This window comes from Lagenorhynchus albirostris, chromosome 2 (assembly GCF_949774975.1).
Source record: "Lagenorhynchus albirostris chromosome 2, mLagAlb1.1, whole genome shotgun sequence".
Classification (NCBI taxonomy): domain Eukaryota; kingdom Metazoa; phylum Chordata; class Mammalia; order Artiodactyla; family Delphinidae; genus Lagenorhynchus; species Lagenorhynchus albirostris.
Window position 1 is genome coordinate 84,370,903 of NC_083096.1, and position 24,763 is coordinate 84,395,665.

Below are 24,763 nucleotides of genomic sequence, written 5' to 3' on the forward strand. Positions count from 1 at the left end.
ATTTTTATAGCTGACTAGTGGTGATACTTGTGATGGTAGTTATTGTGGTGGTGGCCAGAAAGCCATGGAAATACAAAGACGACCAAAATATGATTCCTGACCTCAAGGACTTAAAAAAATAGAGCTGAACCACAAACTACAGTGTGTCACATAAGTGCAAACAAACTGTTGCTGGAGCAGAAACAAAAGTGTATTTACTTCTTCTGGGGAGTGGGTCAGGAAAGACTTCTCAGGGAAGGTAATGGTCAAGTGAGCAGTAGAGGGTAGGTTAGGATTTCACCAGGCAGAGGCGAGGGTGAGTGTTTGGGGCCATCCTGATGCAGGTAACAGGTATGGGCTGAGGGCTCAGGGCACATGTGGGAAGCAGGGGAGGCAGAGAGAAGTGTAGAATGGGGCTGGAAAGTACACCCAGAACCAAGCTGGGGAGGGTGAAGGGCTTTGAATGTAACATGTAGGGTTTCACTGTTTTCTGGGTGTGGTGGGAGAACCACTGGAGGTTTTTGGGTGAGGGATGACAGGACTGGATTGTTGTCATGAAAATGCCACTGGGCTAGGGTGTCAGTGTGCAAACGGATAGCTTGTGGAGAGCAGGCAAAGGACACGCGGTATTTCAACACTTTAACAACCAAGACCTGTGCTTTCCAGCTGTGCTTGGGCCCTGCACCTCTTATCCCAGGGTTTCTCTTAACCAGACTATCTATCCTCAGCTTATATAACTCAGGCTGGCCCAGACGGTGCTCTCCTTACCAGAACCTTCTTGGCCAGGAAAGTCCCCTTGAAGGTAAGGGTTTCTGCCCACACTGGGCAGTACCATTTGTATTTTATGTTGTACAGTCAAGGTGCCCCATGCAGTCTACACACAGGACTGGACTTAAACATCAACTGTGGATGTTATAGATGAGCCATTACATTTCCCTCTCTTTACTTTGTTAATTTTGGGGGATATAAGAGAAAGACATGGGGACTTCCCTGGTGGCCAGTGGTTAAGAATCCCCCTGCTAATGCGGGGGACACAGGTTCAAGCCCTGGTCTGGGAAGATCCCACACACCACGGAGCAACTAAGCCCGTGCACCACAACTACTGAGCCTGCAATCTAGAGCCCGTGAGCCACAACTACTGAGCCTGCATGCCACAACTACTGAAGCCCGCACACCTAGAACCCGTGATCCACAGCAAGAGAAGCCCCCACAATGAAGAGTAGCCCCCACTTGCGGCAACTAGAGAAAGCCCGCATGCAGCAACGAAAACCCAACGCAGCCAAAAATTAATGAATAAATAAATTAATTAATTTTTTAAAAAAAGAAAAAGAAAAAGACATGAAAGTTTTAATTCACATTTTTTTTTTTTTGCGGTACGCGTGCCTCTCACTGCTGTGGCCTCTCCCGTTGCGGAGCACAGGCTCCGGACGCGCAGGCTCAGGGGCCGTGGCTCACGGGCCCAGCCGCTCCGCGGCATGTAGGATCCTCCCGGACCGGGGCACGAACCCGCGTCCCCTGCATCGGCAGACGGACTCTCAACCACTGCGCCACCAGGGAAGCCCTAATTCACTTTTTAAAAGGATACTCTAATCAAAATGGGGCTCTTCTGGAGTTTATGTCTTACTTCATCTATAACTAGTTTGGTAGGACTCATGCTTCTCCCATTTGCAGTAAGAAGGAAGAACAATGTATTTCCCTAGGATATTCTCCTTTAACTCTCAAATTTACTAGAAAGTGATTGGAAGGTGAGCTGAGATTTAAATCAACAAGACCAAACAATGGCTCCAGGGGGCTCATTCAGTGGTCAGAAGGGCCTGTCCCCTGCTCCTGCCATTACCTCGGAGGCGATGGAGGTGAAACTGCTGCTGAAGTGCACGTGCTTGTGCATCTCACTGCCGTTGGCCGTCAGGAGCCAGGCCCCGAGCGCCTGGTCCTCACCAGCCGACCGGTTGCTGTGGCTCTGGTTCGGCAGGAGCTCCGCCAGGTCCCAGTAGTACGATGGTGTGGCCCCAACCAGCGCAATGAGAATGGCCTCCGTGGCCACATAGAGCTGAAAAGAGGAAACACAATTAGTAAGCTCACAAACCTTGAAAGAGCAGGTCTCGCTTTTATGTCTGTAGGAGCTACAGAAACGAGACGCTTCAGAAACAAAGGAAAAAAACAAAAGGAAGCTTCCTGATCTACTACTAACGGAGCCATCAGCAATCCCATCTGTAAAGCACCTTCTACTTCCTCCGAGGGTTTTCTTCTACATTTGAGATACATCTGATGCTGAGGACACGGCACATAAATGGTTCCGCAGTGGCAGGGAGTTGGGGAGGGGGTGATATTACTGGCTCTGATTTAGAAGACTAACATTCCAGCTCTTTTCTCCTGACCACTACACCTCAGTTCAAATAAGCAGTCACCAGGGCCCAGGAGTATCTTGGTCTTGAATTCACGATCTAAACAAGAAAACATGTTGTGGCATAGTTAAATGTTTCCAAAAAAGTATGTGTTTGTATACACACACACACGCACATACACGGGGAGGACAGATGCTCTATTAAATCAGGGAAGCATTATATGCACTTGAGTAGGTACTAAAGTATAGTATACAACTTATAAGATGTAAAAAATTCAAAATCCCAGGGATAGGTACCCACTTTATAACCTTTAGCTGTAGTAATCATTGTTTAGTCTAAACATAGTTTCCCCCTAAAGAAAAAATTATTTCATTCATTCATTCAAGGAATATTTATTGAGCACATACGACATTTGTCACTGACTGTTTTGGGCTTTCTGGCAATTCACAATTGGGTTTACAAGCTGTTGGGCCCTGTACAGCGTTTTAATGCTATAGATCCATTCATATAACTCTCCTTGGATGATTGTTTCAAGCTTAAAATTTATTAGGAAAACACAGAAATAGTCTGTTCCATAGTGAGACAATCTTATTTGAAGCAATCGCTATTCCAAAAAATTTTTTTAATTAAAAAAAATTATCACTATTAACTTAGAACTTAATGTCTTAAAATAGCTTTAAACAGAGTAAGTGTTTGAAAAACACAAAGCATGTGATTTCGGTACAGCATGTGGTAACACTCCCACTGGATGGACAAGCTGACTGCTGCATGAAAGGATGGAGAGACCTGCCCACAGCATTATCTCCACTGTCAGGGAACTCCCAGCGCCTTCCACACCCTTCTGGAGGGCCATGTTCAGCTGTTAAGGGGATAAGCTAAAGCACCAAAAGAAGAGTAATTTATCACAAGTAGATGATGGAATTACTGACAAGGAAAGAGAAAAGAAGTCATGACGTTGTGTGTGTCATAACAGCTAATGTAAAACCCAAGATGTGATTCTTCCCCTCTCTGCCAAGGCTGCAGGGCTGTAAGGCAGCCCCAATCTATTGTGAGTCGGACGACTGTGGGCCTCTGGAGATGCACAAAGCTGCCACAGGTCAGTCTGCGTGTGTGATTTACGGTAAAACGCAAAGGAAAACACGTTTCTCGGTTTATATTGCTTCCTGGCCCCTATTTGCATACTATTAAGGAAGTTTTCAGGACAGGAGGCAATCAGCTTACAAAAATGAAAACCTTAATAATTACAAGAGGTAGATTACACATTTAGCTATAATTACAAAGCCACTTGCACCCATTTTAGTAACTGCCCTTCCTGATTACAATCTGCTGAAATTTAATTCATGGGTAAAGAAATGAAAAACAAAAAATGGGGAAAAGGGAACTCAGGAGATGATGCAAAACACATGTTCCAGTAAACGCACAGCCTTCAATCTGGCAAACCTAACTAGTTATATTTTTTTCTCTAAGCGTGCTCTTTTCTGCTTTTGTTCGTACCATTCACTTCACCTAGAAAGCACTTTCTTCTGCTGTGAATGTCTGAACCTTTCCCATCCTCCAAGATGTAACTCAGATGCCCCCTCCTCCTTACCACCTCGCCTTCCCTCCAACCCCTCCAGAAGCCCTCTCCTGCTTCTGCTCACCTCCAAAAGTTCCATTTAGACCTTTCTTAGAACCCATATCATTTTCTTCACTGCACTATATGTATCTGCTTGTCTTATTTTTTCTATTGAAATCTACCCTCTCTGAGGGCAGGATCTGTGTCTGATTCACCTTTAGGCTCCCAAAGCAAATAACTCGGGGCCTAGATAGATGATATCACACATTCAACAAGTCCATGGATGAATGAATGACCATAACAGAATACTAATAATAACAGCAAACACTTCTCTAATGCTAACTATATGCCAGGTACCATTCTAAGTGCTTGGTGAAAATATGTTAATGCATCTTATTTTTATCTGTATTATTCTAGAATAAGCAATGTTCTGTGTAAAACAGGAAATGCTCCAAAGGGTCCTCTAATCTGAGGCGTATTTCATTGTGGAGGCTACCAATCTTGGAAGAAACTACAATGTGCAGAAAAAAAGTTAAAAAACAAAGAGGTGGTGCTGATATATACCCTTATTTATAACGCAGGGAGCAGTGAAACCTAGCTAATCAGTATTATCTGTATTAATCAGTATTATCCTTAGCAGTCAGTAGGTTGAAGAAGCACTTTCCTCCTTTCTCACTTTCTCTGCTCTCTTCCTACCCCTCACAATGTTTCCATTACCCACCCCATGTGAGCGCACACACACACACACACACACACACACACAGACACACACACACGGACCTCACAGAATACACAGGGCCATGGCTTTGTGTCACCAGAGGGGTCGGAAACATGCAGCTCTTCCTCGCTGAGCCAGCCTCCATAACATGGCGTCAGCCTTTCTGTCTTTGACACAAATGGCCATGCCTGGTTTTGCTAAAGGTAAAAGAGAGAGTAGGCAGGCATCTATAATACATGCTAACTATGAAAAGTGAAAGGGACATCGTGAGGATTAGGTAAAAGAGGAGATGCTTAAACTCTGCATACAGATTACTGTTAGGTACTTCACACCAGGGCCACGTACATGGGTCACATGGTCCTATGAAGTCAAAGATGGTTTAGCCCTTAGCTAGTCCAGGGGATGCACCACCTATACAAGGCACATGGAGCGGTTTTCCTCGGTTTGCGTCTGCGACAATGTCACGGAGCTCTCATCTTGCTTCTTCCCCCAGAGTACAAACACTCTCCCTCTCTTCCCTCTGCTGTGACTCTCTGCACACATTCACTACGTAGCCTTGTCTAGAGAATTGCACCCATCAGCAGATGGGTCTTAAAGCCACAATGAGAAACCACCATCCATTCTCCTTTGGGGTGGGACCAACAACATCTCAAATAAATCATTATCTTCTCTAGTGCTACCTCCAGGGAAGGAGAACGAGTGCCACAGATGGCGGGACTGATTTTTCCCCTTCAATGTAATTATAATTAGAAAAGTGACTAAGATGCACTGGGGGATTGAAATTTTTAAAGTTTCAAAAGTGAATGCTTTAAAAGTAATTTTACACTAACAGCATTATAAGCCTTTATAATACTCAGGAAACCAAAAATGTCTCCCATAAATTATCTCATCACAATATCTTGTGCTGGTGAAGTCATGGTAAATATGATGTTTATGTTGTAAGTGGGAAAGATGAGCCACAGAGTGATTAAATGAACGTTCAAGGGAACGTAAAACACTAATGGCAAAGCCAGGATGAGACTGGGAGCCACCTAACTTTGGGGCCAGAGCTTTTTTCAGAGAAAAAGTTGGGGGGAGGGATCAAAGATGATTTCATTGTTGTCATCACTCAGTTATCTAATTGACTCAGTCAAAAGTATTACATGAGTATGACCACATCACGAAGGCAGCACCCAATGTCCAGGGCCCAGCACAAAGTGGGTATTCAATAAATATCTGTGGAGTGACTTACTGATACTATTTCTTGTGTTTAAAAAATTTAATTACGCCCTGAATAACAGATGCCTCTAAGTCCCATTTCTTCCCTGACTCTGATTTATCCACATGATGCCACCAGATCAGTCTCCCTGAGACATTCTTCGTGAAACTCTTCTGGTCAAAACATACTAATGGATAAATGATAGCTGTCCTGGCACCCAGATATCTACCACATGACCCGATGGCTACCTTATCTGCATCCAGGCTTTCTGTACTAGCCTGTTCAGTTCCCCAAACAGGACTTTTCATTGTGTGCTGTGAAAAGCATATGGGATCTGTACACCTGAGTCTGAATCCCAGCTCTAGTAAACGTCCAGCAAATCAAAACCTTTCTAAACTTCACGTTTTCTTCCAGTAAGACTGGACACTGGCAGTACATCTTTATCCAGTTCATTCATATCTAACTAACCTAATCTGAAGGTCAAAGGGATTTTTCTTTAGCCAACATCACACAGTAAATCGCACAGCACCATCCAAATAGCATCTATCAGCGCCTCCCAATTTTAACGTTCAGAGTGTGATTCTGCAGGCCGGGATGAGACCTGAGGTCCTGCTTTTCTAACAAGCTCTGGTGAGGTCAAGGCTGATGGTCTGGGCCACACTTCGTGTAACAAGGGTCTAGGTTATTCCCTCTTCTATACTTTCTCCAATGTTATGTTTCTCCACCTGAAACGGCCTACCCACTTCTCTCTTAACCCAAGCTTCAAAGTTCAGCTCAAGCTCAACCCTCTTTCTGAAGTTTCAACAAACCACTCTAGACCATGCTGATGTCTCTTTCTTAATGTCTAAAGCATTCAGTGGTTGTATTATTTACTAGGGAAATATTACTTTGTACCATTATTTAACAGTATAGATATAATTTTTTCTCTTCTAATGATTTGCCATCTCCTGAAGAAAAGAAAACCCTAATTTCTACTTCTATATCCTTTCAAGAAACCCAACACACTACTGTGTACATAACAGGCTATAATATATTTGGTTAACTAATTCCTTGCATAAGGGTGTGGCAAAGAAAATGATGATGGATTAAAAACCAGTAATTATGGGACCTAATCTTGGTTCCAACCACTAATTAAGACCTTGGACACATGATTTGACCTGCATCAGTTTCCCTCTCAATCTCCCAAATAAAATGGGAATGCCACCACCTGACCACCTTCCTTCTGTTATTTCAGTTTAATTTTTAAAAAATTTTAGTGAGTGCCAACACTCTGCAACACAGTGTATTCTGAGCCTCAGGTGATAACAATGATGGGTAAGAAACAGTTGTTTCCTTCTTAGGCACATACACTCAAGTGAGGACAATATGTCCAGAGCTATAAATACAAGGCAGATTTGGACAAATGCTCTATTAGCCAGAGTAGAAATGAAGTTAATGAGACAACAAAGAAAGCAGATGTGAATTCCAACTCGGGGAATAAGGAAAAGCTTGCAAATGTGACACCTGAGCTAGGCAGTGAAAGACTGCTAGGGGTTTAATCAAAACAAAAATCAAGGAAGGAATTCTTAGGCCAAAGAAAGAGTCTGATCAGAGTCATGAGAGTAAAGAACCTATTTTTAGGGTTCTTTGAAGAAGTATTACTGGACAGGCTCAGCTTTTCCCAAACTTCAGTCATGTGAGTACCCCCTGCAAGAGTGTTACGTGCCCATTTGTTTTCTATTATTTACTTAATGGCCTGCTTTTAAATGGACTCAAATTTTTTAACTTGTAAATTTACAAAGAAATAAAATTGTATATCAATACAAATATAACCAGCCAGATGGAACTATAAAAATACAATGTTCTGGGGCTTCCCTGGTGGCTCACTGGTTAGGAATCTGCCTGTCAATGCAGGGGACATGGGTTTGAGCCCTGGTCCAGTAAGATGCCACATGCTGCGGAGCAACTAAGCCCGTGAGCCACAGCTACTGAGCCTGCGCTCTAGAGCCCGTGAGCCACAACTACTGAGCCTGTGCTCTAGAGTCCGAGAGCCACAACTACTGAGCCCATGCGCCACAACTACTGAAGCCCATGCTCGCCTGGAGCCCGTGCTCTGCAATAAGAAAATCCACCGCAATGAGAAGCCCGCGCACCACAAGGAAGAGTAGCCCCGGCTCACCGCAACTAGAGAAAGCCCGCACGCAGCAATGAAGACCCAATGCAGCCAAAAATAAATAAATTAAATAAATAAAATTAAAACAAATATAATGTTCTTCTACAGTACTAAGTGTTAGCTGGCACATTTTTATTTAAGGTGGGGCACAAGAGAGATTTTCGGGCAGGTTTTGGGGCCAGTGATTTTGTGCCTCACATCCACCGTCATGTTTCTGCTGCCTCACCTTGTCGCTGCAACACAGCAGCTGGACCTGTTACTGATCTACACTCCCCGGGATCCTCCTTTGGCTGCTCTGACTCCTGGGCCAAGTGTGTGTTTAGTTCCATGATGAAACAGATGTGCTTCATCAAGGTTGCAGGCAGTGAGAATGACACAGATTCCAGTCAATTCAGATGTGTTCCAGGCTGCCTTCCCTGCAGACTTCAAGCTCCAACAACAGACACAGAGACAACAGCCTTACAGGGACTGCCGAACTAGTTCCCACAATTATATATGGTCAAATCCTCATAATAAATTATTCGCTGATTACATATATAATCACGTACATATATACAGATACAGATACACATATATATACAAACACATACATCTCCAGCCTAGAAGTTCTGCCTCCTGTTTCTCTGGTTGAACTATGCTGACACAACCTTAAACAAACATGGCAAAATGTCAGCATTTGTTAAACCTAGAAGTAGGTACATGTGTGTCTGTGACATTATTCTATGTATTTCATCTGAAATGTTTAATAACTTTAAAAAGTTTTAAAAGAAAATGAATAGTAAGTACAATAAAAACATAATAATGTTATTCAAGTCTAACTAGGTAATGTTTTCCACCAAAGTCTGAACTTTCCTTAATTCTGGTTCATTCCCTTTGTTAAAACAGAAATATTTGCAAATGTTTTGAGAAATACTAGCACCAAATGAGACATTCTTCTTAGATAAACAAAAGGATTAAAGAAGAACTGAAAAGGGAATAACCCTCTCACTTTATGAGTTAATGTTATTTAATAACATTTCCATAGACCACCTAAATCTACCATGCGGGCCACTCCTTGGGAGGTCAGAAAATGCAGAAAGATAGAAGATCAGAAATAACTGATATAGAGTAATACGGAATCAAGAACAAAGTGAGAGGATATACCTGGGAAGAAGATAGAGATGTATCTTCCTCTTGATCTACAAGAATCTGCCTGCCAGTGCGGGGAACACGGATTCAAGCCCTGATCTGGGAAGATCCCACATGCCACAGAGCAACTAAGCCCGTGTGCCATAACTACTGAGCCTGCGCTCTAGAGCCCGCGAGCCACAACTACTGAGCCTGTGTGCTGCAACTACTGAAGCCTGTGCACCTAGAGCCCGTGCTCCACAACAAGAGGAGCCACCGCAGTGAGAAGCCCGCGCACTGCAACGAAGAGTAGCCCCCGCTCGCCGCAACTAGAGAAAGCCCATGTGCAGCAACGAAGACCCAACACAGCCAAAAATAAATAATAAATATATAAATTTATTTTAAAAAAAAGAGATTCATCCATGTGGCTGTGTGTAGACCTAGTTTCTTCATTTTAACTGTTATATTCTATAAAATTTATGTCAGATTTTAATTATCTAGTCCTTTTTTTTAAAGATTTTTTTTTGATGTGGACCATTTTTAAAGTCTTTATTGAATTTGTTACAGTATTGCTTCTGTTTTATGTTTTGGTTTTTTGGCAGAGAGGCATGTGGGATCTTAGCTCCCTGACCAGGGATCAAACTCGCACCCCCTGCATTGGAAGGCAGAGTCTTAACCACCTGACCACCAGGGAAGTCCCCAGTCCCTTTTTGAGAGTCATTTAGGTGGTTACTAATTTTTGTCATTACAAACAGTGCTGCAAAAAACACCCTATACATACATATCTGCTTATGCACAAGGGATACTGTCGTACATACACCTAGGAGTCCAATGCTGGTTGTAATTTTACTAGACAGTGCCAAATTGTTCTGTAAATGGGGTACTTTCTACTCATTCTCATCACACTTGTACTGTTAGACTATTTAATGTTTGCTATTCTAATAAGTGTGAAATGATATTTCATAGTCATTTTTATATGCCTGTCCCAGATGACCACTGAAGGTAAACATCTTTTCATGCGTTGACTATTATAGTTCCCTCTTCTGCAAAATACCTGTTCAGTCATTCCACTTTCTAAAACACCGTGAAAAGATATTTATTGCGTAGATGATATGAATGCACAGGTAGTTCAAGGATCTGAAAAGTAAGGCTGGGTTTATTAAGAGTTTACATAATAATAATGCATTCCGAAATACCAGAGTACTGCATCTCAAGCTGAGATTCACAGCAGCATCACAATTCTGCTGGTGAAACGAATGTTTATTTCAGGTTACATGTTCCTGTTGGTTAATGGATGCTTTAAATTCTGTGCAAATTATACCACAGCATATGATTCATGATCCTGAGGAAAACGAAGGAGCCGGAGTCTCTGACTTAGAGCAAGGAAGTAGGATCCATTTCCACTTTATGTCTAAACGGATCAAGAAACAAAGAATTGTATTCAAACCTTCCTCCAAACAGTCTGGCAAATAAGCACACGCAAACACAAACACAAAATAGTGATAATGGCGTCAACTTTGAATCACGATTGGAAAATAGAAATGGTAATAAAGTAAATAGAATTATTCATATTTAAATACCACAAATAACTCTTACCCAAAGGAGGGCATGTATATTTGAGTGGGTAAGAATTTTTCTAACTGCAAAATTATAAATCTTACTGCTTGTTCATAGGACAACCAGTTTTACAGAAGGCAATTTCTCTCCTCTAGCTTTCTTCTTAGGTACTGTAAAACCAAGTATCACTATTATCAGGTCACTTGCATCTTATCATGCTGACGAGAAATCTACAAAATCTGCATTTATTCTGTACGTATCTGAAAGCTGACCACTATGGAGATTCCAAAGATTGTGTTTGCAAGGCAAGTGAAGGTAGGTCTCCTAGGCAAAGGAAACGATATTGAGACGTTTGAGGAGCTACCTGATGATATCTATAATCCAAGAAAAGTTAACCTAAAGACCTTTAGAGTTGGCTTGTAATGTGGTCTTGTCCTCTTAGTTTGAACTTGGATGTGTTTGAAGTAAAGGGAGTTAACATCATTTTAAAAATAATGATGATCCTAGAAGGAAGAAAACAAAAGAATCTGTACGGTTTCCATCTCTGTCCCTCTAGTTTTGTGTTTCTCAGCTGGAGTTGGTCATCACCAAACCACAGATGTAGATAAGGCTCCTGCTGAGGCAGCCCCCTCTCCCTGGTGGTCCCTCTCCCTGGCAGTCCCATCTACAATGTGCAGGACTCCCCCCTCTCTGGCAGGGCTGCTATACCATTGGTCTGTACACTCACTGGACACTGGTAGACAAGTGCTTTGGTTTTAAAAAGCAAACATCAAGCTCCTTCCATTCAAGTCAACCAACTCTGAAAAAGGCTTCTTACTTCTTCCTGTTAGAGGAAGCAACCCCCAGAAGAATGATGAAAGCATCGTGTTACAACTGTGTGACGGGACCCTCTAGTACTCACACTCTGCAGGCCAGCTCCCCTAGTCTAAATCATCTCCAACAACAGACTTGATAGAGCAGCCTTTGGGGAACTCCACTCTCATATCCAGGAGAGCTTTGGGTGACCATAGGACCATGTGGATTATGTATCTCAATGGTGTAGCTGAGTCCTCACAAACGGGTAACAGCTGTGAAGAATTCACTTCTGCTTGGACCTGGGCATCTATACTCTTTTGGGATCCGCACAGGTACAGGGCACCTCCTCAGCCCACACCTACAAGTAAAGTCAGTCACTCATCCCCAACACTCTAAGAGCTAGTTCTTCTATGGTGAATACTGACCACACATCAGGCAGGGTTCAGTGAACAGTCATGGTCATGGGCTTAGACCTCTTTGGTACCAACTGGGTCTAACCAACTGGGTCAACCATAACAAAAAGTAAATGATGGAAATTTAACAGGTCCCGAACCCAGAACGGTGGCCTTTTTAGTGCCACACTCCACTCAAGACAAACTTATTCAAGGTCAGTGGATACCTGGCTAGGCAGGTGAGAACATAATGATACAGGAGATAGAGTGTAGGTGAGATTACTCAGAGAGGGAGTTATGTTCCTGAAATTCTTGGTTAGAATAGGAAAAGAATTTTCTCAAAGAGAAAATATAAATGAATGTCAGACATCATGATCACAATTCTATTCTCTCTGCATTAAATACTCTTTTGTGATTTAGCACAAATACTTTTTCCCCACAGGAAAGTGCATTTAAAGCTAAAACACACTTAAAGGAACCTCAGAATATCACATATTTGTGAACTGAGAACTTGTTTTGCTAGAGAAAGAACTGACTTCATCTGTCAGTGCATCATTTAAATGGTTCTTCTGGCTGGTTATGAAATCAACTGAACTTTCAAACATTTTAATGGAAAACAGAATCGCTTAGTCAACCCTCACCTCCAACCCTCCCAGTCTTCCTGTTGAGCAGTTGATTTATGCAAGGTTTAAGCAACTGGTGGACTGGTGCTTATACCCATGACCACCCTGTCCTTCCCTCTGAATAACTATCATCACATGTTAATTGTAATTATTTAACTGCCTGCCTGCTTCATCCCACCCCCACTAGAATGTAAACTTCACAGGAAAGGGGCTTTGATTTATCTGACATTATAGCCCCTGATAAGCACATAGTAGGCACTCATTAAATATACGTTGAATGAAAGAATAAGTAAAATGGCCGACTGGCATACTAATAAAGGATCTGTGAACAAAATGCCTTTAGAATAAAAGAAGTAATTGACATCAAATGGGCCATTTAAGCTGGCAAAGGAGGAGGAACTTGCGTGGCAAAGTGTATTTGTAGTGACCTTGAGCATATGGAACCTACATTTTTAGGCTGGGACAGAAAGTTTTAACTCCTGTAAAACAGTTCCCTAAGTTCAACTTTGTGGGAAAACTTTTGGGGCCACGTGGCAATTCTGTGAAGTGTTTACAAGAAGAAACCTTGACAAAAATGTCCATCCTTGGAAAAGGCTCCATGAGAGACAAGGCAAAAGAAGAAGAGTTGAGGAAAAGTGGAGAAGCAAAGTACTTCCACCTCAGTGATGATCTCCATGCTCTGACTGAAGTGTTTGCCCCGCCCCCCAGCAGAAGCCTATGCCCGGATGGGACATGCTCTGGAGGAAATCAAAAAGTTCCTCATTCCTGAGTATAATGATGAAATCAGGCAAGCACAGCTCCAGAAATTAACATATTTGAATGGTGGTCCAGCAAATGCAGATGTACCAGTTGTTACCTTGCGTACAAGAGGGGTACCAACCCCAGCAATAACCAGGGGAAGGGGAGCAGTCACAGCCCAGCCAGTGGGAGTCGGGGTACTGCGAGGGACACCGACTGCCAGGGGAGTCCTTTCCACCCAGTGAGGGCCAGTGAGTCGGGGAAGAGGACTTCTCACTCCCAGAGCAAGAGTCGTCCCCCCAACTGGGTACAGACCTCCACCACCGCCCCCAACACGAGAGACCTGTGGAGATTATGACTATGACGATGGATATGGTACTGCTTACGAGGAACAGCATTATGATTCCTATGATAACAGCTATAGCGCCCCAGCCCAAAGTGGTGCTGATTACTATGCTTATGGACACCGATTCAGTGAAGAGACGTGTGATTCCTAAGGGCCAGAAGAGTGGACTAACTCAAGACACAAGGCACCCTCAGCGAGGACAGCAACGCGTGTCTACAGAGACCAGCCATACAGCAGATACTGACTGTACTGTCTGATGTTGTGACATAGCCAGTCTCCATCAGTCCTGTATACTGTTCAAAGTAATTGTTTTCTACGAACAATCCCTTTTTAAATAAATCAAAATGCTTAAAATCTGGAGAAAACCAAAAAAGCAGTCTCTGAGAATTCTGTACAATGAAGAAGTGATTCCATTTTACACCACACGTTGTAGATGGCACTATGGACTTTAAAAAGTCTCAACCCAAGGGGACTCTGGGCAGAATGACCCAGCAGAACTTAAACCAGAAAGAAATAAACCCTATGCATTGAAAGCTCCTGGATAGGAAGTCCCCTCAAATCCAGGAAAAGATGGTAAGTAGATACCAGAGCTGAAGGAGGCCCTCTAAATCAGCCCTTCTGTCAGCGGGTGATCAGGGCCCTCCCTCTCTGTGTTCCAGATTCCAAAGTGACAGCGCCACAGGTTAAAAATTCCCTTCCTATTCACAGCGTATTCCAGGTAACAACTGGATTTTTCATCTCTTACTAACCAGCTCGCTGGCTTAAGTACCCCCCACGCAGTCCCTCCCCACTCGAGGTGAGAGAAGCATGGCGCCTAAGGGATGAGGATCCGAGGCTTGGGTTGACAGGCCGGCCGGCGACCTTGGCTTTCCGGGGCCCAGGCCAACGCGCGGCGCCTACCCCAGCGCCGCCCTCGCGCGGGGTGAAGGTGGAGGCGGGAGAGGCTCGCCACACCTCGGGGTTTGCAGAGGCTCGGCATCCGGGCCGGGCGCTGGGGGGTGGGGAGGGAGGTACGCCTCTCCCCGGACAGCCAGGAAGCGGGGACGTGGGAGCCACACGAGCGGCGGGGGACTCACCTGCAGCAACACCGCCAGCAGGAAGCACAGGTACATCTGGTAGATGCCCATCTCGCCCACCGCCTGGAACGCCTCCTCCACCTCCATGGCCGGCCGCGCGCTCGGCCCCGGCCTAGCCGCCAGCGGGAGCCCGGCCCCGACCCGCCCTCCCGCCGCCCCCGCTCCGGCGCGGCCCTCCGCGGCCGGCCCGGCGCGCGAGCTCCACGGCGCCCGGCACCGGCTCGGCCCTGCCAGCGAGGAGCCGGGCGCGGCGTGGGAGCGTGGGCGGGGCGGCGGGAGTTGCGTCTACGCGGGCGGGGTCGGGGGTCGGGGGCCGGGGGCCCGCGCGGGCTTGCGGGTCCGGGGCAGGATGCCAGGTACCAGGGCCTCTGGGCTTCCTGTTAAAGATTTTTTTCTAAGAGGGATGGGTTTCTGCGCCGCTTAAAGCGAGAGGAGGAAAGAGGAAGTGGGCTCGGGCGTCGGCATCCTCTCTGATGGAGAAATACGGGAAGGGCAGCGGCGTCTAAGCCACAGCCGCTGCTTCGGGGACGGGGGACGTGATGACTGTTGGGAGACCCGGTGACCGCTAGCATAATCTGTACTTTTGTACTAATCAGTTAAATACGGTAAGTGGGAATGGGTTCTAGATCCTTCAGAGAAGAGTGCTGTTCAACATTTCTTTCCATCCTGCTCTGTGCTAGCGACGTGGTCAGGCAACCAAATTCCTGCAAAACCGTGAGATACATTTGGTTATAGAAATATCCATGAGGTACGAAGGAAATACAAAAGATGAAAGATTAATTTGTGGGACAGGACGTGATGGCTGCCAAAGTGTTTGAAGGATAAACAGCAGTTTGAAGGGCTGGAAATGGAGAAATATGCAGCAGGACCTAGGGACGCTAGTCACTTGCCTTAAGCCTCATTTCTCCACTTCCTTAGATTGATTTTAACAGCTGCATAGTATTCCATTGTCGAGGCCACGGCACCCAATACAATATTGAACAGAAGAGGTAACCAGTTAATGCTTTATCTAGCTTTTACGTCTAAGAGAGTGAGATAGGTCTATAATTTTCTTGTTACTGTTCTTGTCTGGATTTGGCTGTGAGATTATAGTAGCTTAGTAAAATGAGTTGGACGTATTTAGTAAAAACTCTTCTTTAAACCATCTGGACTTGGTTTGTTTTGCAGGGGAAGCCTCTTTATTACAGAGATAGAGACATAGAGAGATTTATGTCACTTATTTTTATGGCTTTTTTTTTTTTTTTTTTTTTTGGTACGCAGGCCTCTTACTGTTGTGGCCTCTCCCGCTGCAGAGCAACAGGCTCCGGACGCACAGGCTCAGTTTCCATGGCTCACAGGCCTAGCCGCTCCGCGGCACGTGGGATCTTCCCGGACTGGGGCACGAACCCGTATCCCCTGCATCGGCAGGCGGACTCTCAACCACTGCACCACCAGGGAAGCCCTTTACGGCTTTTTGTTCTTGAATTACTTTTAGTTTTTTTCCTAGAAGTGTTACTATTTTATTTAGTTTTTCTGTTGTTTTCGGAATAAACTTGTTCATCTTGTTCTCTTGGGGTTTTTTAAATCATGCTCTAGCTGTATTTAGGCCCCTTTTTTTATTCTGAATATTATTCATTTTTATTGTCCCATTCTTATCAGTCTTGCCAGAAGCTTGTCTACTTTATTATTTTTTGAAGAAACCAGTTTTTATTTTGTGATTTTTCTTTATGTCTTTGTTTTCTATTTTATGGAATATATGAACTATTTTCTTTCTTTACTTATTTTTGCTAGTATGTAATTCTTTTACTGCCTACATGACTTGAAAGTTTAGCTTTTTGCTTTCAATCTTCCTTTTATAAGAATAATTATACATAAGACTATGCATTTCTCTCTAGGTACTACTTTGCTCTATTCCACAAGTTTTGTCATGTGGTACTTACATTGTCTTTAGTTTTAACTATTCCATGACATTGTAATGTCCTCTCTACCCAAGGAGCTATTTGTTCTTTTTTTTTTAAGTTTTCAATTAAAGGTTGTTGCTATTTTTTAACCATCTTTTTATTGTTGATTACTAATTTAAATGCTTTGTGAACATAGATGATATTCAATCTTGGAAATTGAATTTTCTTGTGACCTAGTATGTGGTCATTTTAGAAAAGTGTACTGAATGTATTGAAAATACTCTCCATTTGTTTGGGTGCAAGGTTCTTTATCTATTAGATCAACCTTGTTAATTTTATCAAAGTAGTCTGTATTACTACTAAATTTTACTTTGCTGGATGTATCAGTTTTTAGTAAACGTGTCAAAATCTTACAAAATGATTATCATTTTCGAGTTTTTATCAAGTTCTCTTTTTATTTGTGAAAATTTATGAAAGTACCAATTGTATCACTCCTTTTATCGCGATAAAATACCTTTTTTTCTCTTAATGCTTTTTGTCTTAATTTTCATTTTGTCTAATGTTAACATTGCTGTGTCAATTTTTTGTTGTTGTTATTTTCCTTGTAATCCCTTTGTTTTCATCCTTTCAGCTTTGTTACCTTCTAGACATGTTTATGGAAGGAGGGTTTATTTGTCTATCCAATTTTGTAGTCTCTGTCTTTTAACAGGTGAGTTAAACCCACTTATACTCATTGTGAATGATATATTTAGAATCATTTCTACTATTTTGTGTTTTATGTTTACCATCTTCTTTCTTTTTACTTCCTGGCCATCTATTGAAGTCTTAAAGCCATTTTTATATGGTCCTTCTTTCTTTCTTCTATTTTTGGGAGCCACACATTGCACTATTATTGTTATTATTGTTGTCATTATTATTATTTTAGTAGTTACTCAACATTTTAACATCCACATAACTGTACACTGTTCTACAATGTTGATAGTTACTTAATATATTTATTCTCTTTTCAAACTACACGAGATTCCAGAATGCTTTATCAGAGAAAACATAGGAGGACATAAAATGTTATGTTCTGAAAAGCTTTGTTAGGTGACTCAAGAAGTGACTATTGTGGTGCCAAAACACTGATGAACAAGACTAATGTGAAGTGTTTTAACAAAAAACTTTCACTGTTAAGGATAATTGTCCTGCACTTGGAAATAATCAGAAAGCAAGAAGAGGACTGTATGTCCTTTCAATGTAATCATGAAGCATTATTCAACAAGCCCACCCCCAGGATTATTTAATTCAGTAGGAAAATTTACCAGTGTTTGACCTGGCTATTTGCTATGAATTAGAGTCTAGATACTATGCAGTTACATGTAAATTTGTAGATTTTCTTTTTGGTAGAGATGTAAATGATTATGTTTAATAGGAAAGATGATAATCTATTATTTCATTGCCCCGCAGAACATTAATTCATTTTATATATAAGCGAGCAATCTTTTTTTTTTCCTAGAAATAACCAGTTCTTCAAATGCTCTTAGAACCAGCTTTACCATCCTACTGCTTCCTTCATCAATTAAAATAAAATCATTGACATGGGTTCATTCTGTATAGGTAAGAGAGTCATATTTTGAACTTTTGAAATTTTCCTTTGATATTATGATGCATGAGAGTGAAAAAATTATACATCCATATTTTATGATATATAGCTAAATAAATGAAGTGTTAAGTAGAAGTTGGGTTATTTCATCTTACTCGCTAAAAGTTTATGTATTTTAAGTGGGTCAGAAACTTTTCTACATATTCTGTGTTAATTCACATTGTGTTGGAACATATATCCTAAAAGCAGTTGGTTATCGTGAGAACAGAAAATACAACCCTGGGAGTGTCAGAAATGAGGTCTGTGGATTGATAGAGTCCAGGTATGCAGTGCTAAGGAGCTTCAACTTTTTCCTGCAGGTGATGGGGACCACTGAAGTGTTTTTTCAGGTTGAGCGTTGTGATTTTTAAAAGATGCTTTGGCAGCAGTGGAAAATGCACATAACACCAGTTGAGACACTGTTGTAAGGGCCCAGGCAGGACCCAGTGAGGGTCTGAGAGCTTAAACCAGGACAGTGGTAATAGGGATTGAGAAGTGAAGTCAAATTTAAGGTAAAATATGCAAAAATTGACAGTGATTCATTTTGCAGAAGCATATGAGAGAGAAATCAGCAATGATTCCTATGCTTCTGGCTTCAACAACTGGGAAAATGGAGGTAGTACTATTTTTTTATATATATAAATTTATTTATTTTATTTATTTTTGGCTGCATTGGGTCTTCGTTGCCTGTGCACGGGCTTTCTCTAGTTGCGGCGAGCGGGGGCTGCTCTTCGTTGAGGTGTGCGGGCTTCTCATTGCGATGGCTTCTCTTGTTGCAGACCATGGGCTCTAGGCACATGGGCTTCAGTAGTTGTGTCACACGGGCTTTGTAGTTGTGGCTCTTGGGCTCTAGAGCACAGGCTCAGTAGTTGTGGCGCATGGCCTGAGTTGCTTTGTGGCTTGTGGGATCTTCCCGGACCAGGGCTCGAACCCGTGTCCCCTGCATTGGCAGGCGGATTCCTAACCACTGCACCACCAGGGAAGCCCAGAGGTAGTACTGTTAACTGAGGTAGGGAACACGGAAGGTAGAGTAGGTTGGTGGTGGTAGGTTGAAGGACCTGAGATAGGAATGGTGGGGCCTAGAGGCATTGCTCTTTTAAATGGTCGTTGCCCCTTTAAGATCCTGCCCTTCCCCCCCCTTAACCCACCCAGGCCCCTGCTGGATTTCCTTGCCCTCATTTACAGTCCGTGCCAGAGCTTCTGAGCATGCGCTGAAGGAAGAGCAGGACTAATTAAAGCTCTCCTGAGGCTCAAGGTATTGCATCTGTGGCTCTTAGCAAAGAGTTCCATTTTGAGAGCATATTTTCCCCATCTGACCATTCTTTACTCATTTTTCTTTTTCTTAAGTCCTTTCCTACTATAATTTTATAGTACCTGTATTTCTTTTAATAACTCAGAAGTAATGAACATCTGGGTTTTTTTTAAAATAATAAACAATTAAAATAATGTTTAAAATAGTGTGTCTATCAAATATACACTTGTTGGGATATGAGGAAGAAAGGTTAACTTTATCTGGTAAATTACATAAAGCCTTGAAGCAAATATACTCAATTCTTGTCATCTTCTTTCTTTTGTTGTAAAACCTCCACACCTAACCACAGTGTCATGCCTTTTGCTTCACTGGTAATTTGGTGTCCCGGAAGGCTACTGAAATTTGGTATGCAAGGTAACAGAATTCATGTGTGTTAAGTGTTGTTTCAAATCCTTGGAAATCAGTGTTGTATACCAGCCTAAATGTACCCAGAGTTAAGTCTTTTTAAAAAATCTAAAGAACATTTTTCCTTCTGCATAAACCTTTATGCTGAGATAACTCTCTGTTAGTATGTTACAGCAACATGCCTTAATAAAGACAGCCAAAGTCCAAATACCTCTGTCAACATTAAGTTGATATAAACACAGCAAATGTGATGGGAGTGACCAGATCACAAGGAAGCCAGATTTTGAGGACAGATGTCTGGGAGGAAGGAGCAAGAAGACAAAGGGAGGAAAAGCAAAACGATAATGGAATTAGCGGTGAGATGGACGTGTCTCCGTGTTCTGGCCCTCCAAACCAACAACTGTCATTCAAAAACCGTCTGTAAGTGGGTGAAAGCATATACTAAATTAGATCTAAATCTGATATGGAGGAGTTGGCCATTTCCATGTCTCAAACCTTAGCAATAAAAGAGTATGAATAGAGTTAGGTCTAAAGTTCTATTTTTAGGTTACAGCAGAAAGAGATGAAATATGAGGGAAATTAGCCATTACTTATGTTTGAATTTAGATCATAGAGTGTTTTGCTTGCTAAGAGTCCAGTTTTACATGCTGTCCCAAGAGGCACTGAGCTTAGAGAATGGGACATTCATTTAATTCAACAGATTCATTCCTGAGTGCCCAACTTTAATGAAAACGTCAGGGTTGTTGCTGTTACTGCCGCTATGCTGCTGCTATTTCTTATGCAGGGAAGTTTTACAACTAGGGAATACAGACTGAAATGACGAATTTGCCATACTCATGGACGTCTATCATTTGAGGCTATATAATTCAGTAGAATGGATAAAAATTTGCCAAATGCCCCGAAGTTCCCCAGGATTAAAATCTGGGTGCTATTGGAATTGCCTGAACCACTTGAGTTGGTTAAGTATTGCGCAAACATGATGATAACCTGCATATCAAGAGTCTTAACCCCAACTGGGCTTTCTAAATTAAAACCAGCAATTTACATTGCCTTCAGAAAGTAGGAACCCAAAATAGATTTCAGAGAATCAAGTTTGATCCACTGGATCTACTCAGTCTCAGAAAGGAGAAGTCACCAATCCCGAAACCATTCTGAAAATCATTATGTATGAGAATTCTTTCAACAAATGCGTGCTGGGCATATTATTCTAGGTGTGAGGAATACAGGGTTAAACCAGCAAAGCCTCTCCTCTCGCTAGTGGCGCTTGCCTTCCAGTGAAGACTTTCTTCTTGGCTGCAGTACTGGATGGGGTGGTAGGGGTGAGAGCGAGGAAGAGGAGGAGGAGTTGTCAACTCTGGAAATTGCACACTTGCTCTACTATCTGATCATGAAATAGGCTCCAAATTAAAACATAACAATGTGGCTAAATAGATTAGAAAGAAGAATGGTATCCATTATGTCTTCTTCAGTCTGAAGGCTCTTGTCCCTATGTTTATCTGCCTTAAGAAGAATTAGCCAGATCTTGTTATCTCCCTATAGTAGTGAGAGTCACTTAGTAGAAAGTTACATGAGTGCACAAATTCACATGAATTTTCAGAACCAAGTTAATCCTTAATTTACTGGCATCCAGCTATTTGAGCCTGAAGATCATATTGCATCTTAAATGATATAAACTCATCTTCATCGGTTTTCATATGAATGAGAAGAGTATCTTATTCTCAGCCAAACAGCAAATCAAATCCTCCTGTCAATTATCTGTTTCAGTGCAAGATTTTGAATCGTCTCAGTTTTATTTGCCCCTCCTACCAGGCCTGAGATTCTTCTTTCACCTTTGTCTAATAAAGACATTTTTAATTGAATTATAGTTGATTTACAATCTTATGTTAGTTTCAGGTATACAGCAAAATGATTTAGCTTTACATATATATGTATATATATATGTATACTTTTTCAGATTATTTTCTACTATAGGTTATTACAAGATATTGAATATAGTTCCCTGGGCTATACAGTAGGTCATTGTTGTTTATCTATTTTATATTTAGTAGTTTGTATCAGCTAATCCCAAACTCCCAATGTATCCCTCCCCAACTCCTTTTCTACTTTGGTAACCATATATTTGTTTTCTATGTCTGTGAGTCTTATTCTGTTTTGTAAATAAGTTCATTTGTGTCGTATTTTAGATTCCACATATAAGCAATATCATATGGTATTTGTCTTTCTCTGCCTGACTTCTCTTAGTATGATAGGTCCATCCATGTTGCTGCAAATGGCAGTATTTCATTCATTTTCCTTCACCTTTTTTTGTCACAGGACCTTGTGCAAACCCAATGAAGTTAATGTGTTTTTTTAAAAAAATCATTTATTTATTTTTGGTTGCAGTGGGTCTTCATTGCTGCGTGTGGGCTTTCTCTAGTTGCGGCAAGCGGGGGCTACTCTTAATTGCAGTGCGCAAGCTTCTCATTGCAGTGGCTTCTCTTGTTGCGGAGCACGGGCTCTAGGCATGCAGGCTCAGTAGTTGTGGCTCATGGGCTCTAGAGCACAGGCTCAGTAGTTGTGGAGCACAGGCTTAGTTGCTCCACATCGTGTGGGATCTTCCCTGACCAGGGCTCGAACCTGTGTCCCCTGCATTGGCAGGCGGATTCTTAACCACTGCGCCACCAGGAAGCCCGAAGTTAATGGTTTTTCCTCAGGACAGTGAGGGTACTGGAGAGGGTGCACTCATACACACACACACATTTTGAATGCCATTTTTTAGAAATCACTGAGCCCACCCCCCCACATTATAAAAATGTTAAATTTAGGCTATGGGAGGTTAGATAATAGGTTTAAGATGATTCAGGGACATACTGCAAGCCACATAATTAGTTAGCACAGCAGTAACTAAAACCAAGTTCTCAAAAGTTTGTGAGTTGTTTTTTGTTTTTGTTTTGTTTTGTTTGTTTGTTTTTACTAACAGATTCCACTCTCTGGTACAGGCCCCATCTCTGAACCATTTTTTCTTATCTGGAAATATTAATATAGAACAATATTATCTTTGTAACACATTTACACTCTGATTCCTTTGTAAACAGAGTAAATGTCCCCAGATCCACGATTTTAAGGTTGGGACTTTAGCTCAATAGGGGCCCTCCCTCCCTAATAACTCAGCGACATGACTGCAATCGCAAACACGTGCTGAAGGCTTTCTCATCTGTTGTGTTTGAAGCCAGAGAATGGAATAGCATTGTAGCTTTCCTTTGTGGATTATTCCTTACTCAACAGCCATTCTGCTTTTGACCTGAAAAACTGGGCCACAGAGATCTTGCACCATCAGGCTTCTTTCTTATTGGGCTGTGAAAGTCTAACATATGGCTAATTACAATTTACACCTCCTTAAGTGCTCCAACAATCCGCTAAAGGATGTTTTGTCTCTTCGGTTTAGCGTTCAGAGCACTTTTTGCAGACAAAGCAGTAAACAGTTCCTTTGGAGGTGCTTTTTAATTTCAGATGATGGTGGAAGATGATGATCTTCTGTCTGGGTTCTTAATGATGTATTCTCGGCCTGGTCTGTTATATGACGGTGTTCCTAATGATGTGTCATTGCCATTTACAGCATCCTGGTGACCAGCTTGCCTTTTCCTCAGCATCTTCTTCCCATGGTCAAGACATGAGACAGGTCCATTGAGGATAAAATGAAGAACTAAAGTAAGTGAAAGAAGATGAGATTTTAGGAGCAAAATGTCTATGGCATAAAATAAATTAATATAACTGATAATAAAGATATTCGATCAAAGATACCTGAGTCATTTTGTGTTTATGTTTTTATTTTTGTCATTGCTCTTTTCAGCTGTGTATGTGTTTATGAGATAAATACATGCTCTGTTGCAAGGAGATGGGTGCTTCTTGAAATAACATATAATGGAAAGTTATTGCTTCAGACTAAAAATTTAGTTTTAGTTTGTTGGATGTCAAAATACAAGCTGATAACGAGAAATCACTTAAGCAGAGAAGTTTTCTATTCAGTGAAGTGGTTTGCACAGGGAGAAGATGTGCTGATGGAGATGTTTTATTTGAAGCTGGATATAGAAGGTAAGGATGGATTTAGTCCTGGGGCTCTCTTCTGGCCCTGCCAACATGTGACCAGCGGCACCAAATATAAGCATGACAGCTTGGTGCAGTCAACTGAGACCCACATTTCTATTTTCCTTCATCCAGGGAATAGCTAAAAACACGACTTCTAATTCCCTTACTGGCATGGGGCTGTGCAGAAATAAATAAGTTTTCAGTTAAATGAGTGTAAATAAAAATATGTCCTATCATTTATAATTTTAAAGTTTAAGGTTTCTAGTAGTGCTTTAGAACTAAAGTGATCTATGAACTAAAGTAATGTGAGCTCCCATGAGTTCTTGACCGTATGAACAATCTTGGAAAAGCTGATAATATGGGAGATTTCAAATTTGAAAATTCAGCTTTGAGATCAATGTTTATGGGATGAATATCCTTAGGGGAAACCTATACCTCCTTAATGGGGATGCAGAGCTAGGTGAGAAGATCTGGTCTTTCTCCTGTTACCTTAAATTGCTGATGTGCCCAAGACTCAACATAGCTCTGATAAAGATGCTCACAAATACACCAGATGAGCTCCTGAACTTTAATGTTTTCCTTTTAAGTAATATTTCTTTTAACTTTAAGTATACCTTTAAAAGTACTCTTAAAGCTCCCAAAGGATGGTTAAAAGAGAATGTGGCCAGCATTTATGAGAGTTCTGCCACAATAAGGCTCAGGACTGTTAGACCTTAGGTCAGAGGGACCAATAGGCAGGTGGACCCGAGAACCAGCCTGTTCAGGAGAACACACAACCTGGTCATCCCTGCAGCTCTAGTCTGTTCTGTGCTCATCTGCTCTGTGCTCAGAGACCAGGAAGTCTTATACTTTCTACAAACAATGTCAATTCAGGGCAAAAGTGCATCTGGAATTCTATCACTATCACACCTCCCTCCCTCCTTCCCCAGCACCTATCAAGGTCACTTTAAACTTCC

At 42.0% G+C, this 24,763-nt stretch overlaps 1 protein-coding gene, 1 long non-coding RNA gene and 1 pseudogene across 10 annotated transcripts in view; 2 read left to right on the forward strand and 1 right to left on the reverse strand.

The window, feature by feature from the left end:
* Positions 1-14,714, reverse strand: part of SLC22A15 (solute carrier family 22 member 15) — an 82,612-nt gene extending 67,898 nt beyond the window's left edge. For all 8 annotated transcript variants that reach the window (XR_009538819.1, XR_009538818.1, XR_009538816.1 and 5 more), the window contains exons 1-2: positions 14,582-14,714; positions 1,817-2,029 (exon numbers count right to left, since the gene is read on the reverse strand). Coding sequence is in view for 3 of the 8 variants with exons in the window: in XM_060139248.1 (XP_059995231.1) it covers positions 1,817-2,029; positions 14,582-14,668 (300 nt within the window). In the remaining 5 variants the exon portion in view is untranslated. The remainder of the gene's footprint in view (positions 1-1,816; positions 2,030-14,581) is intronic.
* LOC132516441 (KH domain-containing, RNA-binding, signal transduction-associated protein 3-like) lies at positions 10,888-13,844 on the forward strand (annotated as a pseudogene).
* On the forward strand, positions 14,501-23,519 carry LOC132514480 (uncharacterized). Of its 2 annotated transcripts, none has more exons than XR_009538825.1 (5): positions 14,501-14,611; positions 17,093-17,170; positions 17,960-18,060; positions 18,636-18,701; positions 23,338-23,519. It is a non-coding gene; the product is annotated as an uncharacterized LOC132514480 (long non-coding RNA). The 2 variants fall into 2 exon arrangements; XR_009538824.1 differs by lacking the exon at positions 14,501-14,611 and adding an exon at positions 14,896-15,186.
* Positions 23,520-24,763: the final 1,244 nt, after the last annotated feature.